Source organism: Eurosta solidaginis, chromosome 3 (assembly GCF_040869045.1).
Source record: "Eurosta solidaginis isolate ZX-2024a chromosome 3, ASM4086904v1, whole genome shotgun sequence".
Classification (NCBI taxonomy): domain Eukaryota; kingdom Metazoa; phylum Arthropoda; class Insecta; order Diptera; family Tephritidae; genus Eurosta; species Eurosta solidaginis.
Window position 1 is genome coordinate 95,520,407 of NC_090321.1, and position 18,835 is coordinate 95,539,241.

The following is an 18,835-nucleotide window of genomic DNA, read 5'->3' on the forward strand; positions in this document are numbered from 1 at the left end:
AAACAGCTGTAAAAAAGCAAATAAAAGTTAAAACCTGTGCCACAACAATAAATAAAAAATATGAGTTCGCAAAAAACTAAAAAAAGAGGTAAACATTTTACCAAAGAGGAAGAGGTTGTGCTTGTAGATCCCGTGGAAGACTACAGGCACATAATTGGAAATAAGAAGTCAGATGCAGTGACTTGGCGGCAGAAGGAGTAGGGCTGGGAAGCATTGGCTGCGCAATTTAGAGCGAAAACTGGTGTCCACAGGGAATGGAAAGCGCTTCGCGACAAGTTTGATAACTTGAAGCGCAGAACTAAAGCTGACCTGGCAGAGGAAAAGAGGGAGACCTACCGTACAGGAGGTGGTACCTCTACAACTAAAGTGGAAAATGTATCGCTGAGGATCGCGTCCATGCTCGATACTTCGGGCTCCGGGATGAACAACCCTTATGACGATGACATGGGTAAGTACTTAGAATTTCAATATAGTTTGCATGTACTATATGTGCATTCTCCACTGCTTTTTTTTTTTAAGATGTTGACATTTTAGACGAAGACACGGACAATGTGGACGTACCCATTGTGGAAGAAAAGGAAAATGTAAGTCTTTTTTATTGTATTGATTCAAAATTCTAATATTATAATTTGTTGCTTATATGCATTTTCACAGTAGCCCCATGTGGTCCATGAGCAAAACAAAGAAGTGTGCGATGCATATTCCTTTGGTGTATTTCGTGATACTTTCGCAGCTATTTGGTGTGCATTAATGCACGGGAAAAAAGTTTGCTTTTCATGGCATGTGAAGAGGTGGCTCGTTCGAGCGGAGACTCCATATGCCGACATGCGTTGGATATTTTAAGCTCCATTCTGGATTAGTAGGACTTTGAGATAAGATAAAAAAACTACATATTTTTGTTTTTTTTTATTTTTTTTTTGTTTTACATATTCTCATGCTATCTTTATCTATATCTTCTATACTATTATATTGTCGGTCCCATAGAACAGTAACACATTCGGGTAAAAGATTTCACTAACAATCATTCTATGTATTTTTTAGGATAATACATTGGATGAGAGTAGCCAGATTCGTCACGACTGGGCTTCATGGAACCCTGCCAATTTGCGGCAGAGAAAAAGTGACGAACTTTGTGTCATAAAAAGTTCGAGCCGCAAGCGAAATATGGAGGAAGAGAAGATGAACCTTGTGCTACTACAATAATAATTTTATAGGGATGAAAACACGCGAGCCGCTGAGAAACATGAGCTAGAAAAGCTGCACGCTGAAGAGAAGCATAAGCGGGAACTCATAAATCTTCAGCTAAAGAATGAGTTGCTTGAGCTTGAGCTGAAGGAAAAAATGGCAAAATATTCTACCAAATGTAAGACCACTGATTTCCAAAATAACAAAAATTTTATATAATAATAATTTTAGAAAATTTTATTTCATTATCTTTTCAGGAAATGTAAATGAATGAAAAAGTTATGCAAATTTCGATGAGCCGAGTAATTTAGTTCTTTGTACTATTTATTTTAAGTTATTTACATACACTCTTGGTCATATTAATAGGTTCAAAATTTAACATATATTTATCCTTAAATTTTTTTGAATGAATTTCCAGTTTTTTGTATACCAAATGGGCTTATGCCACTTTCAAAAGAACATTTTATCGATATCGTGTTATAGCTAAGTTTCTTTCGGCTGTACTATCATATAAAATCATTTACAATTTTGAACGTGTTAATATGGGCATGAGTGTATAATAATTTTATTTATTGAAAACTGAATTCGCTACTAATTTATTATTTTGTTAAACTTTATTAGTTTTTAATACTATGTTTGCTATGAAAATATCATAAATTATTTGTTATAAATAAATTAATTTAAATGGGTATTAATTAGTAAATTACATACAGTACCCAAAAAAGTCTACGTAAAGCAAAATTTCTTAAATCACTATTTTTGTATTTTTTAAATTTAAATATCTTTTGAACTACTAATCGGATTCAAACAATGTTTACGTCAGCAATTAGGTAATAACAAAAGCTTTTATTTGATATGCAAAACTTATATATTTGTATGAAATAATTTCTAGAAAAAGTTGCACACTATTATTAATATTTCTTACGTCGAATAGTCTACCAAAATATATTAATAAATTATGAAACAAATTGTATCCCCCCAAAAAAAAGTGATTTTTTTTAAAAAGTTTTGCTGTACGTAGACTTTTGTGGAACACCGTATGTTGGCTGAGAGGAAGACCATTATATCTCTGATAAAATCTAGAACGCTTAAAAAATGCAAACATGTATTTAATACACTAGGAAGCATATGTCTGCGTACAGGTAGTTTTTTGCAATTTTCATCAACTTTAGCCTCAGTGGAATAATTTTAGCTAATTTCCTATACAAGTATGGATCAAGATCTAATAGATTAATTGTAAAATATATTTGAAAAAGTCATGCAAATTTCGCAAAAATTCTACCAATTTTCATGAAAATTTTCAAGTTTTTTCTCAAAATTTTTTGGAATTTGTTGGAGTATGCAATTTTGTAGCCCATTTTATTTTGCTATAATAAGGTGTTAGTCTCAAGTTCGTAAAAAATTGTGCTGATTTTTGGCAATTTTTTTTATACAAATTTTTAAACGTATTTTTTTTATATGGAAATTAGCTAAAATTATTCTACTGAGACTAAAGTTGATAAAAATTGCAAAAAACTACCTGTACGCAGACATATGCTTCCTAGTGTATTAAATACATGTTTGCATTTTTTAAACGTTCTAGATTTTATCAGAGATATAATGGTCTTCCTCTCAGCCAACATACGGTGTTCCACAAAAGTCTACGTACAGCAAAACTTTTTTAAAAAAATCACTTTTTTTTGGGGGGATACAATTTGTTTCATAATTTATTAGTAGTAGACTATTCGACGTAAGAAATATTAATAATAGTCTGCAACTTTTTCTAGAAATTATTTTATACAAATATATAAGTTTTGCATATCAAATAAAAGCTTTTGTTATTACCTAATTGCTGACGTAAACATTGTTTCTATCCGATTAGTAGTTCAAAGCACATCCAAAAACATGGCAATATGAGTGCAGCTACAATCACGCGAAGGGGTATATGATTAGATGATAATGTAAAATTAAACCCATCCTGTTAAGCTGGTCTTGATAGCCTGTAAATAAAAATATAAATAAAAACTTAAATTTAGAAAAAATAATATAGTATTTAGGCCCGGTTTTTCAGTTCAAGTTTAAACTCCAGTCAAAGTTGACTAGAGTTTAACCCTGCCACTTTGACTATTTAAATCAAGATAGGCAGCAAAATTTTTTGAAAATGAACAAAGTGACTATAATAAACTCCAGTCAACTTTGACTGTAGTTTAAACTTCAACTGAAAAACCGGGCCTTAGTATTTGAAATGTACCTTGCAAAATAGTCGCTTATCAAAACAGTTCTCGCAGTTGAGTCTCCGTCGGTTCTAAAGCTGGTTTCAGGTTCCTCTAAAATTTGTGATGGTGATATTTCAATATCTATTGGAGGAAGCGGATCTTTCGCAGATATAGCAATGTTATGAAGAACTGCGCAAGCCGATATAATTGCCATAACGCTGTCCATTGATACTCGAATCCCCATAGATAAGATTGGAAAACGTCGTTTCCAAACTCCGAAAGTTCGCTCTATGGTGTTCCGAGTACGAATCTGGGACTCGTTGTATAACCTTTCTGCCGCAGATTGTGGATTTAGTAGGGGAGTCATCATATATCGACATTGTTTGTAACCACTGTCCCCAAGGATCATATAGTCTTTAAAATATCCCGTATCCAGTTGGTATTTCAAACGGCTACAGTTGAATATATGACTGTCGTGAGCAGATCCTGGCCACCTCGCTACTAAATTTTGAAAACGTATGTTTGCATCACACACCTCTTGAATAATGACCGAAAAATAACCCTTTCTATTGCGGAACATTTCCGCATTGTCACCACCTGGCGATTGCACCCTAACGTGGGTACAGTCAATAGCCCCAATAACTCTGGGAAACTTTACGATTTTATAAAAATCGAATACAGTTTCCTCCATGCCAGCTGGATCACGGAATTTCACCCAATCTTTAGAGAGTGATGCAATAGCATTGAACACTTCTCTTACTACTCTGCATGCCGTGGGTACGCTTACTCCACAAAAGTCGGCCACAGTTATTAAAAAACTTCCTGTTGCATAAAACCTGAGTGTTAGCAAAAGCTTAGTTTTTGGTGTAACATTGGTTCGTCTGAAAAATATATAAATGAAGAGTATTAATTGCTTTTTGTGATCAGATAAATGAAGTATAACAAAGGTGTCTAGCATAGTATTGCTACCTTGTAGAATAGTTCAAAAATCAAAGGATTTGGAATTATAGGCGTTAGCAACATTTCAAGGCAAAAAATGTTGCCAAGGCAATTACGCCATGAAAAAACAAGTTCAAGACGTGGAAAGAATTTAATAAGATGGGATACGATGATAGGGACATATTTTTCATTCTAGGCACTGAAATTGCGATTTCAAATGGTTTCTAGGCCACTTGCAACATTTTTCACGCGTGAAGACAATACCCAGCTTTATGCTTTGCTTTTTTGTAGTGTTATTTTTGCTATTGGTCTGGCTTTGAACTTCAATAGAGCATGGAGACAAATGGGCAATGTGAGTTGTTCGAGTATAAAATGGGTTAACTAAGCTGGAACTGGCTTCGGCAGTTCCGTTTCAATGGGGATAACATGGACGTAGCTCATAGCTATGTGGTTAAACAAAGCATAGGGTAAACCTAAATCAAATATTTAAATGTTATAAAAGCAAATGTTAAGATCAGATTTGGATTATTCGTGGAATAAAACCTTTATTGCTATTGCCACTCTGCAGCAAAAGAATATTCAGCAGAAACTGTGGCCTAAAACCAAACCTGGTCATGGGATAATACACAGCAGTCATTAGACCAATACTAACGGAGGCACAGCAACCAAGCAGTTGCTCTGGAGTAGCAAAAGTAAACATATTTATAACTTACCTATTAGTGCTGGGCGTAATAGCGCTTTCAATGCGACTTAAAATATCCATGCAGGTGCATTTTGTCAACCGGAACCTTTTCGCGAATTCTTCCTCCGTGTACTCTTCAAAATAATCCAAGCGGTTGCGAAAATTCCTCTTGGCTATAGTTCGCTCACTTGTTTCCTCATATGCTTCTTCCAGTGAATGCACATAAAACACACGTCGGTTTTCCATAGCAATTTTAATTTTATTTATTTATTTTTTAATTTTGTTTTAAAATAAATTCACTTGACAATCAGCTGTTTTGTGGTTTTCGAGCCGATAAATTTTAAAGGCTGGATTGACTGCCTGTTAAATTTGTCGACGGAATAAACAAAACAAGCACTAGAGAAAACAAAATTTCGTTTGAAGAAGAGATAAATTTTAGCACGCAGTCGAGAAAACGGCCCTTAATATGATAACGATTTAAAAGACGGTGCACCACCTAATTTTTATCAAAAATTATCAAACGAGGAATCAAAAGACGCGCCTCGAGCTCCATTTTTATTATTATTTGATATTTTTAAATAAGGTGGTGCACCGTCTTGTAAAACGTTACCCTTAACAATATTTTGGGCGAAGGCCGCCAACGCAAAAAGATGGTCTCTGTAACAAAATTTTTAATTAACGTCACATGTCACAACTAAAATTAACTTAATATTATTTTGGGCGAAGGCCGCCAACGCAAAAAGGTGTTCTCTGCAACAAAATTTCTAATTTCCGTCACATGTCACAACTAAAAGCACAAGATATTTTTCGTTGTAAACAATGCTATTTTTTCACCGTTTCAAAGTTTCCGGGAATAATTAATGAACTGTCATTTCGATGACAGCATGAAACGTCGATGTGTTAGTGGAGAGCAAAAAAAGCTTTGAATGTGTGGGTGAACTAGTTACCACCGTCTTGTAGGGAAGTTTCCATGCGACATTCGTAAGGTGCCAGCAATATATAATAATCCGAATAGTGCCCAAATCTCAACAGAATCGGTAGTTTTGCAATCTCGAGCTCTGGAGTATGCGCTTTCCTTTTTCTGTATAAATTCGTTAGTATATTTTACTACTGTCGTTATAATTTTATCGCATATGAACAAATCCCATGCTTTTATAAATGTTGTTACGCCAATGCCTTTTCCAAGAACACCAGCCTCTTGAGACATAATATTATGGGGTGGATACCTGACTATCACTATTTGATTTTTTCCATTTTGTAACATTATCCCGTGCCGTGAAGTATGCAGCTCTATCAGCCAAAGGAATGTTTTCCTCTTCCGAGTTACTTTCTTCGTTTGTATGTTCCATTTCTTCATCAGATTCCACATCTGGACTGCATTTCTGATTCCTCATTACATTCCACATCAGATGAGTGGTCAGAGACTTCTGATCCTTTATAACTTAAGGTTTCATCACTTTCGTCATCTTCCTTTAACAGAATTTTCATTATTTCACTTTCACTTATTCTTGTTTTAGCTATTTTTACCAATAATTGCAACACTTTATTATATCAGGAAATGTGCACAGAGCGTCGCGCGTAAACTAAAAGACGTTAGGCGCGCCTAGTCTTTTCGACGACGAGAGGCAACTGAAGTAAATGCTTGCTATAAACAGTCGACAAGCGTAAAAAAGAGACGGAAATAGTGCATTCGATTGGAAATGAACTAACGTCAAGCTACTAGAGCTGCCAAATATCTGGGATTATATACAACAAAATTATAATACTTTATTCACCATGGGCGGTCGAAGAGACTACGCGCAACTTCTTGAAGGTTAAGGCACCATTAATCCATCACATTGGATATGGTTATGGATATGGTTATGGTTACGACTATGGCGTTAGGGTTAAGGAAGTTTAATTAGCCGTTTAACCACAATATTATTTACTTATAGCAATAGTGCTAAAAAGATCTACAAAATATAGGGGTAATTCTATACGACAGCATGACACTGCTAATAAGCGTGCAGGTGTCAAACGACGCGCCCTGACATCAGTATTAATAATGCGATCCCGGAAAATAAAAATTTTAACTCGTTCAAAAGATATTAACGAAAAACCGAAAAAAGACCCGCGGGTCCCTCCGAAACCGGGGGTGAAATCCATAGTATTTTTGAGCAGAACACCTTTCTGCGTTGGCGGCCTTTGACCGCGCTTATAAAAAATAACCCTAGGCTTCGCCATGACAAGTCCGGGTGTGTGGTATAACCGTAGCTACTGCCAAGGTGATGTTCTTCTGCGTTCACTATTTTTTTGTGGGTACTAATTAAAACAACCACATGAAAATCGCCAACTTCAACTACAAATATCTCCGGACAGAGATACAATTTTTATTTCTGTTTCGGATTATTGTTGTCGAGATTAATACGCGTCTTTTGACACCTCCTTCGATATTTTTGGACGCGTATTAGCAGTGTCATGCTGTCGTATAGAATTACCAATATAGGAAATTACAATGATGAGATGCTGTTAGCTTTTTAGTTATACAGAGGTCAAATTATTACAGTTATTTTAACTCGAAAAAGTTCTTTTTGTCCAATTTACACAGATTTAAATATTCTGCATTTGACGCTTTGAGTTTTACAGCTGGCATTTTCTCATTAACTGCTAGAAAGGTGGAAACTATTGTACGCTTTCAAGAGCATAGTACAGGTCTACAAGTAGGATATGTAGCAGCACGCACATACACAACCACGCTCACCTCATAAAATGCTTGCTCTTGTTGGTTTTTTTTGTGGATGCTATTTGGCACTGTTGTACTTCTTAGGTCCAAGAAAATTGTAGTAGCAGCTAACGAACACTGCGTAAAATTTTTATTGTAAAATTACAAAGAAATATCCTTATTTACTTTCAAACGAGCACTTAATTACATCTCTTTTTAAAATCCTTTGTTTTGGACAATTTTAATTAACAAATTGTGATACTTTATTACCGGGGACGATTGTTAAAACATGACCAAACCCATTGGGGGACGTATTAGTAGACGCGTTTTTGCCTCGCTTCCAATAATTCGAATACTTTTTCGCCTTTTGACTATTGATAACAGGATAAAATGAGTATTTACATTTCTCTTTCCACATTTTTGGACGGGCTATTGCAGTCGACCTCGGTTTCAAACTGTTTTTCGCGGAGAACTTTTGAACGGGTAGAAAAACTTAGCACCCGCGTTTGTACTCTTAATACTGAAATAACTACGCGTCCTCAGATACCCCAATTCAAGACTTTTGTATAATTTTTTGTAGGACACATATAGGTGCACTACATTTTCATACTAAATTCATTCAAAAAATTTACCATCACAGCAACCCATATCTGATATTCCGCTCCTTTCTTGTTTCCCTGCGTCGCTTTCCACGACAGCAACTCCGGTAATTTTGACACTTCATTCAGTGTCAAACGCATGTTCCACTGAGTTCCACAATAGTTTGACACTGACCGAAGTGTCAAACGGCAGTGTGTTCGAAAGAGAAAGGAATTGTTTCCTTCTCATACATATCATACTTGTAAACCTGTACTATGTTCAAGAGATTCTAAAGTGACAGAAATGCCCTGGTTTTAAAAATAGCAGAATATATATCAGCTGGTAACACAAATTATGTATCCTACAAGAAACGCTGATAGTTTTACTAATACACTCACACTTGTAATTGACATTGCTGATCCTGCGATGACGTAAACATTGATACTCAAATTTATGTATGTTCCTTTGTTCGCTCACGCATGTCCGCATGTTCCCAACGACAGCCTATAATCATGAAAAAGGACTCAAACTGGGAAAGCTTCGGACACCTGGTACAGAACAAAAGAACGTACAGCAGATACCATTATGCATGTGAGACAGATACATAATTCTCAACGGAATTTTATGTATGTGAGAACAGTTTATCCGATTTAATCATATTGTCACTACTGACTGTCAAATGACAATCAAATGATTATCACGGTTGTTTTGTTATTTTTTAAATTCCGCCATTTTCAACCGAAGAAAACCATATAAAAATAAGTTTAAAAAATGAAAAAGAGATCATTTCAAAGCTCCATGCTAAAAGAAAAAAATCGAAAATAATATTAAAAAACACCAAAAGCTGTCGGAATGTATGGTGCGCACTCTAAAATTTGATACCCGAAAAATAATAGTGTTTAGTGGTGATTCATTTTTAAAGGTGTTTCCGCATGAATTTCTGAATTTAAATTGAACAATCTGAACTCGAATTCTTATAAAAATATTTATTTTCAACAAATAAAAAACACGTATGCTTATATCACGTACAAAATTAAAAACGTAATGAAATAAAGTAAATAAAAAGCAAAAAGCATTGTTTAATTTTTGGCGGAATACAACAATGGTCAGTTATGATAGTATAACAGTCAAACCTGATATCTACAGTAAACTATCATTTATGACACTTTTTGATAGTTAGAGTCTCAGCACTGATCCAGGAAAAGGATTGAGAGTGAGCAGTACGGCTATATACTTAATCAGTAGGCCATGTTGGTGTACAAGAAGGAGACAAAAACTCACACGCACACGGTTGTTTACATCACATTTGCGCAAGTCCCCTTAAGTTCGTGATAGAAAGTTTGTATGAGGCGCTGATCGTTAGGTTGACATTGCTGACAATCAGATGATAGTCATATGATAGTCAGTATTCTTGTAGGGGTAGCTAAATCAAAAATAATAATCACGCCGAAAAGTGGAACCCTGGTTACATTGATAATTGTAACAGATTAAAACGAGCTGAATTGCTGACAAATGTGCTGACAATTATGACATATGCAGGCGTCAGGTTGGTAAAACTGCTCGAAAATGGCTAACGCCAAGAATCAAGGTTTTTTTGTTTAGTAAACGTGTGTGTTAAAAATCGGAATTTAGATTATAGCAACGCTGTAAACCTTAAAATTTTACGAAAAACATTATCTCCGAGCTATTGGATCTTATATGCGCATATTGGAAATAGAACATAAAGTAAATTAAAGCGAAAAATCTAAACGAGATTTTCTGCAATTATACGAAGTGATTAAGTGGTGGTGCTTGGGCTACGGTTGCGGTCGTAATTTGTTGGTCGGCTATGCGAGTGCTGGTGATTCTTAGCAGGATTTCAAGAAGTGAGTTTCCTTTGGCCGCAAATGTTGTAAAAACAATTCTCAACCTAATGTACATATTTTAGTAGTGAGTTAATTTTTAAAGCGCCTATAAAAATAGTTGAGTTAAAGAAAGGCCCTTTGAAAAAAGCGGTTTAAGATTAAGACGACAACAATATAATAGAGTTCCACATGGTTGGCGTTGCCTGCATGTTTTGTTGTGAAATACTAAGTACAGTGCACAATAATCGCAGTATTCTTTGCTTGTATTCCGGAGTATGCGTCTATAATTCAATCCAATTATGCGTCTCATCGGTGAAAAATGCACAAATTTACTACTCTGGTCTCTCAAAGTGAGTGTGTGTGTAGCTTTGATTATTTTCTAAAACAGAAGTGCAAGTGTATGATATTGGTCAGTTTAATTACTTGCTCAAGAAATTGTGGTAATAGTCTAGTTGAGGGGTCGACTGCTAATACGCGTCAAAAAATGTCGAGAGAAGTGTCAAAAGACGCGTATTAATCTCGAGAACAATAATCCGAAGGCGGAAAAGAAAAATTTTGGGTAAAAGTCTAGTTGAGGGGTCGACTGCTAATATGCTACCAAAAATATCGAGAGACGTGTCAAACTACGCGTCTTGACATCGGTATTAATAACCCGAAGGCGGAAAATAAAAATTTTAACGCGTTCAAAAGATATTAACGAAAAACCGAAAAAGACCCGCGGGTACCTCCGAAACCGGGGATCGGATCCATAGTATTTTTGCGCAGAACACCTCTCTGCGTTGGGGGCCTTCGGCCGCGCTTATAAAAAATAACCATGGGCTACGCCATGTCAAGTCCGGGTGTGTGGTATAACCATGGCTACCGCCACGGTGATGCACAATTTTTTTGTGGGTACGAACACAACAACAACCACATGGAAATCGCCAACTTCAACTGCAAATATCTCCGGACAGAAATAAAATTTTTCTTTTCCGCCTTCGGATTATTGTTCTCGAGATTAATAAGCGTATTTTGACACCTCACTCGATATTTTTGGTAGCGTATTAGCAGTCGACCCCTCAACTAGACTATTACCAATTTTTCTTTTCCGCCTTCGGATTATTGTTCTCGAGATTAATAAGCGTATTTTGACACCTCACTCGATATTTTTGGTAGCGTATTAGCAGTCGACCCCTCAACTAGACTATTACCTTATGGTAATAGTCTAGTTGAGGGTTCGACTGCTAATACGCTACCAAAAATATCGAGAGGTGTCAAACGACGCGTCTTGACATCAGTATTAATAATCAGTATTTTAACGCGTTCAAAAGATATTAACGAAAAACCGAAAAAAGACCCGCGGGTACCTCCGAAACCGGGGGTCGGATCCATAGTATTTTTGCGCAGAACACCTTTCTGTGTTGGCGGCCTTTGGCCGCGCTTATAAAAAATAAAGTAAGAGTAGTTGAGGGGTCGACTGCTAATACGCTACCAAAAATATCGAGTGAGGTGTCAAAATACGCTTATTAATCTCGAGAACAATAATCCGAAGGCGGAAAAGAAAAATTTTATTTCTGTCCGACCCCCGGTTTCGGAGGTACCCGCGGGTCTTTTTCGGTTTTCGTTAATATCTTTTGAACGCGTTAAAATACTGATTATTAATACTGATGTCAAGACGCGTCGTTTGACACCTCTCGATATTTTTGGTAGCGTATTAGCAGTCGACCCCTCAACTAGACTATTACCGAAATTGTCAAGTTATTCCTAATGTGAAAAATTATATACGCTAACGAGGGATATATGAATAAAAAACTACCAGCGAGCAGACAAAATGCGCAGAAATTTATTATCGTTATATATTCTCCTATTTTTTTGCTCTTTTTGTTTACATGCCTTTTCTTGGATGGTTTGTTTCTGAAATTTTAAAGCCATGTGCTTTATTCGCACGCTTTTCTTTGTTGCTGCTATGAAGGCGGGAATAGCCTTAATTAATGATGATAACCTAATATGTATTTCTATACAAAAGTACGACACTAAACATACGTCCAAAAATTTGGATATGGGTATCAAAAGGGGAAAATTTTAAAAAGGAAAAATATATATTTTTATACTCAGTTGAGCAGAGCTCCCAGAGTATATTAACTTTGATTGGATAACGGTTGGTTGTACAGGTATACAGGAATCGAGATAGATATAGACTTCCATATATCAAAATCATCAGTATCGAAAAAAAATTCGATTGAGCCATGGCCGTCCGTCCGTCCGTCTGTCCGTTAACACGATAACTTCAGTAAATTTTGAGGTATCTTAATGAAATTTGGTATGTAGGTTCCTGCGCACTCATCTCAGATCGCTATTTAAAATGAACGATATCGGATAATACCCACGCCCACTTTTTCGATATCGAAAATTTCGAAAAATCGAAAAAGTGCGATAATTCCTTACCAAATACGGATAAAGCGATGAAACTTGGTAGGTGAGTTGAACTTATGACGCAGAATAGAAAACAAGTAAAATTTTGGACAATGGGCGTGGCACCGCCCACTTTTAAAAGAAGGTAATTTAGAAGTTTTGCAAGCTGTAATTTGGCAGTCGTTGAAGATATCATGATGAAATTTGGCAGGAACGTTACACTTATTACTATATGCCTGTTTAATAAAAATTAGCAAAATCGGAGAACGACCACGCCCACTTTTAAAATTTTTTTTTTAAATTCTAATTTTAAAAGAAAAGTTAATATCTTTACAGTATATAAGTAAATTATGGCAACATTCAACTCCAGTAATGATATGGTGCAACAAAATACAAAAATAAAAGAAAATATCAAAATGGGCGTGGCTCCGCCCTTTTTCATTTAATTTGTCTAGAATACTTTTAATGCCATAAGTCGAACAAAAATTTACCAATCCTTGTGAAATTTGGTAGAGGCTTAGATTCTAGGACGATAATTGTTTTCTGTGAAAAAGGGCGAAATCGGTTGAAGCCACGCCCAGTTTTTATACACAGTCGACCGTCTGTCCTTCCGCTCGGCCGTTAACACGATAACTTGAGCAAACATCGATATATCTTTACTAAACTCAGTTGACGTACTTATCTGAACTTACTTTGTATTGGTGTAAAAAATGGCCGAAATCCGACTATGACCTCGCCCACTTTTTCGATATCGAAAATTACGAAAAATTAAAAAAATGCCATAATTATATACCAAATACGAAAAAAGGGATGAAACATGGTAATTGTATTGGTCTATTGACGCAAAATATAACTTTAGAAAAAAACTTGGTAAAATGGGTGTGACACCTACCATATTAAGTAGATGGAAATGAAAAAGTAGTGCAGGGCGAAATCAAAAGCCCTTGGAATCTTGGAAGGAATACTGTTCGTGGTATTACATATATAAATAAATTAGCGGTACCCGACAGATGATGTTCTGGATCACCCTGGTCCACATTTTCGTCGATATCTCGAAAACGCCTTCACATATACAACTAAGGGCCACTCCCTTTTAAAACCCTCATTAATACCTTTAATTTGATACCCATATCGTACAAACACATTCTAGAGTCACCCCTGGTCCACGTTTATGGCGATATCTCGAAAAGGCGGCCACATATAGAACTAAGGCCCACTCCTTTTTAAAATACTCACTAACACCTTTCATTTGATACCCATATCGTACAAACAAATTCTAGAGTCGCCTCGGTCCACCTTTATGGCGATATTTCGAAAAGGCGTCCACCTTAAGAACTAAGGCCCACGTCCTTTTAAAATACTCATTAACACCTTTCATTTGATACCCATATCGTGCAAACGCATTCCAGAGTCACCCCTGGTCCACGTTTATGGCTATATCTCGAAAAGGCGTCCACATATAGAACTAAGGCCCACTCCTTTTTAAAATACTCATTAACACCTTTCATTTGATACCCATATCGTACAAACAAATTCTAGAGTCACCCCTGGTGCACCTTTATGGCGATATTTCGAAAAGGCGTCCACCTATAGAACTAAGGCGCACGCCCTTTTAAAATACTCATTAACACCTTTCATTTGATACCCATATCGTACAAACGCATTATAGAGTCACCCCTGGTCGACCTTTATGGCGATATTTCGAAAAGGCGTCCACCTATAGAACTAAGGACCACGCCCTTTTAAAATACTCATTAACACCTTTCATTTGATACCCATATCGTACAAACAAATTCTAGAGTCACCCTGGTCCACCTTTATGGCGATATCTCGAAAAGGCGTCCACCTATAGAACTAAGGCCCACGCCCTTTTAAAATACAAATTAACACCTTTCATTTGATACCCATATTGTACAAACGCATTCTAGAGTCACCCCTGGTCCACTTTTATAATGATATTCCGAAAAGGCGTCCACCTATAGAACTAAGGCCCACTCCGTTTTAAAACACTTATTAACACCTTTCGTTTGGTACCCATATTGTACAAACGCATTCTAAAGTCAACCCTGGTCCATTTTTTTAACGATATTCCGAAAAGGCGTCCACCTATAGAACTAAGGCCCACTCCCTTTCATTTGATACCCATATAGTACAAACAAATTCTAGAGTCACCCCTGGTCCACCTTTATGGCGATATCTCGAAAAGGCGTCCACATATGAAACTAAGGCCCACGCCCTCTTAAAATACTCATTAACACCTTTTATTTGATACTGTTGTTGTTGTTGTTGTAGCGATTAGGTTACTCCCCGAAGGTTTTGGGGAGTGTTATCGATGTGATGGTCCTTTGTCGGATACAGATCCGATACGCTCCGGTAACACAGCACAATTAAGGTGCTGGCCCGACCATCTCGGGAACGATTTATATGGCCACATTAAACCTTCAGGCCATCGCTCCCTCCCCACCCCCAAGTTCCATGAGGAGCTTGGGGTCGCCAGAGCCTCATCTGTTAATGAAACGGGATTCGCCGCTCGAAGGTGAGGTTGACAATTGGGTTGGAGAAGCTATATATTGCGCTACACAACCCCTTGAATCCCTTTATTTGATACTCATATCGTACAAACAAATTCTAGAGTCACCCCTGATCCATCTTAATGGCGATATCTCGAAACGGCGTCCATCTATAGAACTTAGGCCCACGCCCTTTTAAAATACTCATTAATACCTTTCATTTGATACCCATATCGTACAAAATAAATTCTAGAGTCACCCCTGGTCCACCTTTATGGCGATATCTCGAAACGGCGTCCATCTATAGAACTTAGGCCCACGCCCTTTTAAAATACTCATTAATACCTTTCATTTGATAACCATATCGTACAACATAGATTCTAGAGTCACCCCTGGTCCACCTTTATGGCGATATCTCGAAAAGGCGTCCACCTATAGAACTTAGACCCACTCCCTTTTAAATTATCATTAACACATTTCATTTGATACCCATATCGTACAAACAAATTCTAGACTCAGGCCTGGTCCACCTTTATGGCGATATCCCTAAATGGCGTCCATCTATAGAACAATGGTCCACTTCCTCTTAAAATACTCTTTAATACCTTCCATTTGATACACATGTCATACAAACACATTCCAGGGTTACCCTAGGTTCTTTTTACAACATGGTGATTTTCCCTTACTTTGTCTCCACAGCTCTCAACTGAGTATGTAATGTTCGGTTACACCCGAACTTAGCCTTCCTTACTTCTTACTACTCATTTTGAAAAGTTGAAACACCTTTCCGCGTAGGCCGCCTTCGGCCGCGCTTATAAAAATAACCCTGGGCTACGCCATGCCAAGTCCGGTGTGTGGTAGGTTGTACCACGTGGCGGTAGCCACGGTTATACCACACACCCGGACTTGGCATGGTGTAGCCCAGGGTTATTTTTTATAAGCGTGGCCGAAGGCCGCCTGTGCAGAAAGGTGTTCTACGCAGAATTACTGTGCATGGCGCAGCCGGTGTTGGATCGGCTAACATAACAATAAACATAAGAGTTATAAGGTAATATCAGCTCGTTCACGAATGCAAGAAAGAGCTTTTTAAAATTTTTGGTAGAAAAAATATATATATTTGTGATCGGGAGAACTCCCTCTATCATTTCATACCAAGATAAATCCCGAACTTGTGGGGTGCTAAACTAAATCGCTGCCATCAAAAGACGCGTTTCGGGTCCTGGAAAAATAGCGCAGAAAATAGGATTCATGTACAGAACATGTAAACATATTAGTCAACGTCATAAAATAATGCTGTATCGTCTTTATATACTGCCCTACAATTCTGCTGATAGCGAGTGATATGCAAGTTAAAAGACTACAAATACAACTAAAGAAGGTAATGCGATTTATATTAAAATGTCCCCTAAGAACATCAAAAACTATAATGCTGAATCGGTTAAACTGGCTTAGTATAAAACAGTCAATAAGTTACTTCACTTTGAAATGTATACATCATGTAAGATTAGGAATGCTACCGAGTTACCTGAGCAATAAAATATTATATATGTGGTATTTAATATATAAATCACTATTTAATAATAAGCACTATTTATTTTTATAAAATATTTTTATTTAACCGCTCCTAAAAGTATGTTACAAAACGTTTTTAAATATTTCAACCGAATGAAAATTTTTGAAAGACAATATTTTGCAATTGAAAAATAAAAATTAACAAGAACAAAAAAATTCAATTTATTTAAAGTAGGTACATTTAAAGTTGAATATAAATATAACCCTACAATACTCCCCCTTCCGGAGATTTAATGTTAAATAAATTAAAAGTTACTTTCTTTTTTGTTTTTGTGTTAGGTATCTATATTTTATCAATCATTGCTGGTTTTAAACGATCAATAGGAATAGATTTAATTTCATTGTTTATTTCAATTTTAAAGTTTTTAATATCTTTTTCAATAACTCTATAAGGACCTTCATACGGATGTTGCAAGGAATGTTTGTTTATTACACGTACAAAAACAAAATGACAATCTTTTAAATCTTTTGGAACAAAAATACCACTAGAATTTTGATGATGTTCCAAATTTGATTTAAAATTTTTAAAATGTTCACGCAAACTACTTAAAACATCCGTTGAAGTTATATTCTCTGTAGTTGAAACAAATAATTCACCAGGTAATCTTAAATTTTGTCCATAAACCATTTCAGCCGGTGTTGCTGAAATATCTTCTTTAAAAATCGATCGCAAACCCATAAGTACTATTGGTAACTCTTCATACCAATCTCTGGATCCATTCCTAGCCATTATTGAAGATTTTAGCTGTCTATGAAAACGTTCTATCATTCCATTAGCTTGGGGATGATAAGGAGAAGTTGTTATTTGATGACTTCCAAGAAGTTTCGTTAATTCTGAAAACAAGTTTGAAGTAAATTGAGATCCCTGATCTGTTGTTATTTCTAATGGAACTCCAAAACGTGAAATATATTCTTTAAAAAATTTATTTACAACCGTAACTGCAGAAATATCTCTTAGTGCGAATGCCTCTGGCCAACGTGTAAATCTATCAATTATAGTTAATATGTAACGATATCCTTTTGAAACAGGTAAGGGTCCAACAATATCTAAGTGAATGTGTTCAAATCTAGATTTTGGAATTGGAATTTTCATAACTGGAGATTTTGTATGACGATGTACTTTCGATTTTTGACAACTTATACATTCTTTAGACCAAGTATTAATATCTTTATTCATTTTAGGCCAAAAATAATTCTTAACTATCAAACGACGTGTAGCTCTACTACCAGGATGTGAAATCCCATGTAACATATCAAATATTATTTTTCTTAAATTGTTTGGAATGAAAGGCCTAGGATTTTCTCCTGACACTTCGCACCATATATTAAAGTTAAGAACAGGAATTTTTATTAGTTTCAAATTTAAAAATGTTTGCTCTGAGGTAAGTTTGCTTAATTCACTGTCTTGTTGTTGTTCACTTTGTAAAATTTTTAAATTAATGTCCGAATTATTAATCGCTTCTACTTCAAACGCACGAGATAATGTATCAGCTACAACATGATCTGTGAAAACTGGAAATTCACGTCCTTCTAGAAGGTAACGAAAATGTTTAATGTTCAAATAAATAGCTAATAGTTCCCTATCAAATGCACTATATTTAATTTCGGATGGAGACAATTTCTTTGAAAAGAATGCAAGTGGTTCTGACTTATTATTAAACGTTTGATGTATGACACCACCTATTGCCGTATTGGATGCATCTACATTTAAAGAAAGTTTTGCATCTTTGTTAAAATGATTTAACAATATCGCAGATGCAAACTTTTCTTTAATGCATTCGAAAGCTTTATTAGATGTATCGTCCCAAATTAAAATCTTGTCTCGCTTCTTATTTGTTCTATTAATTAAATTATAGATAACTGTCGTAAACTCTGCTAATTTTGGTATATATCGATGGTAATAATTAACCATACCAATAAATTTTTGTGGCGGCCACCGTGGTGTGATGGTAGCGTGCTCCGCCTATCACACCGTATGCCCTGGGTTCAACTCCCGGGCAAAGCAACATGAAAAAAAATTTTAGAAATAAGATTTTTCAATTAGAAGAAAATTTTTCTAAGCGGGGTCGCCTCTCGGTAGTGTCTGGCAAGCGCTCCGATTGTATTTCTGCCATGAAAAGCTCTCAGTGAAAACTCATCTGCCTTGCAGATGCCGTTCGGAGTCGGCATAAAACATGTAGGTCCCGTCCGGCCAATTTGTAGGGAAAAATCAAGAGAAGCACGACGCAAATTGGAAG

At 36.2% G+C, this 18,835-nt stretch overlaps 2 protein-coding genes and 1 long non-coding RNA gene across 6 annotated transcripts in view; 2 read left to right on the plus strand and 1 right to left on the minus strand.

Annotated features, from left to right (window-relative positions):
- LOC137244184 (uncharacterized) lies at positions 1 to 3,189 on the plus strand. Of its 3 annotated transcripts, XR_010950832.1 has the most exons (5): positions 1 to 448; positions 520 to 584; positions 655 to 859; positions 1,042 to 1,363; positions 1,443 to 3,189. It is a non-coding gene; the product is annotated as an uncharacterized lncRNA (long non-coding RNA). The 3 variants fall into 3 exon arrangements; XR_010950833.1 differs by having other exon boundaries at positions 655 to 1,363; positions 1,417 to 3,189; XR_010950831.1 differs by having other exon boundaries at positions 655 to 1,363.
- Positions 1,441 to 5,495, minus strand: LOC137244183 (putative nuclease HARBI1). The gene is made up of 3 exons (XM_067772821.1): positions 5,033 to 5,495; positions 3,416 to 4,261; positions 1,441 to 3,164 (listed from the first exon to the last, which is right to left on the minus strand). The coding sequence occupies exons 1-3, from the start codon at positions 5,245 to 5,247 to the stop codon at positions 3,146 to 3,148; spliced, it is 1,080 nt and encodes a 359-aa protein (XP_067628922.1). The 5' UTR covers positions 5,248 to 5,495; the 3' UTR covers positions 1,441 to 3,145.
- Positions 5,496 to 9,856: 4,361 nt separating this feature from the next.
- MESR4 (misexpression suppressor of ras 4) overlaps positions 9,857 to 18,835 on the plus strand; it is a 42,704-nt gene continuing 33,725 nt past the window's right edge. Inside the window, exon 1 of one of the 2 annotated variants that reach the window (XM_067772823.1) lies at positions 9,857 to 10,146. The gene's annotated coding sequence lies outside the window, so the exon portion shown is untranslated. Of the gene's footprint in view, positions 10,147 to 10,196; positions 10,476 to 18,835 lie in introns of those variants that run through there. The other variant, XM_067772824.1, reaches the window with a different exon arrangement.

Coding starts and splice junctions, on each gene's coding strand:
- LOC137244183 (XM_067772821.1), bottom strand. CDS start 5,247: ATGGAAAACCGACGTGTGTTTTATGTGCATTCACTGGAAGAAGCATAT. Junction 4,262..5,032: donor ATTACGCCCAGCACTAATAG/GTAAGTTATAAA, acceptor TATATTTTTCAG/ACGAACCAATGTTACACCAA.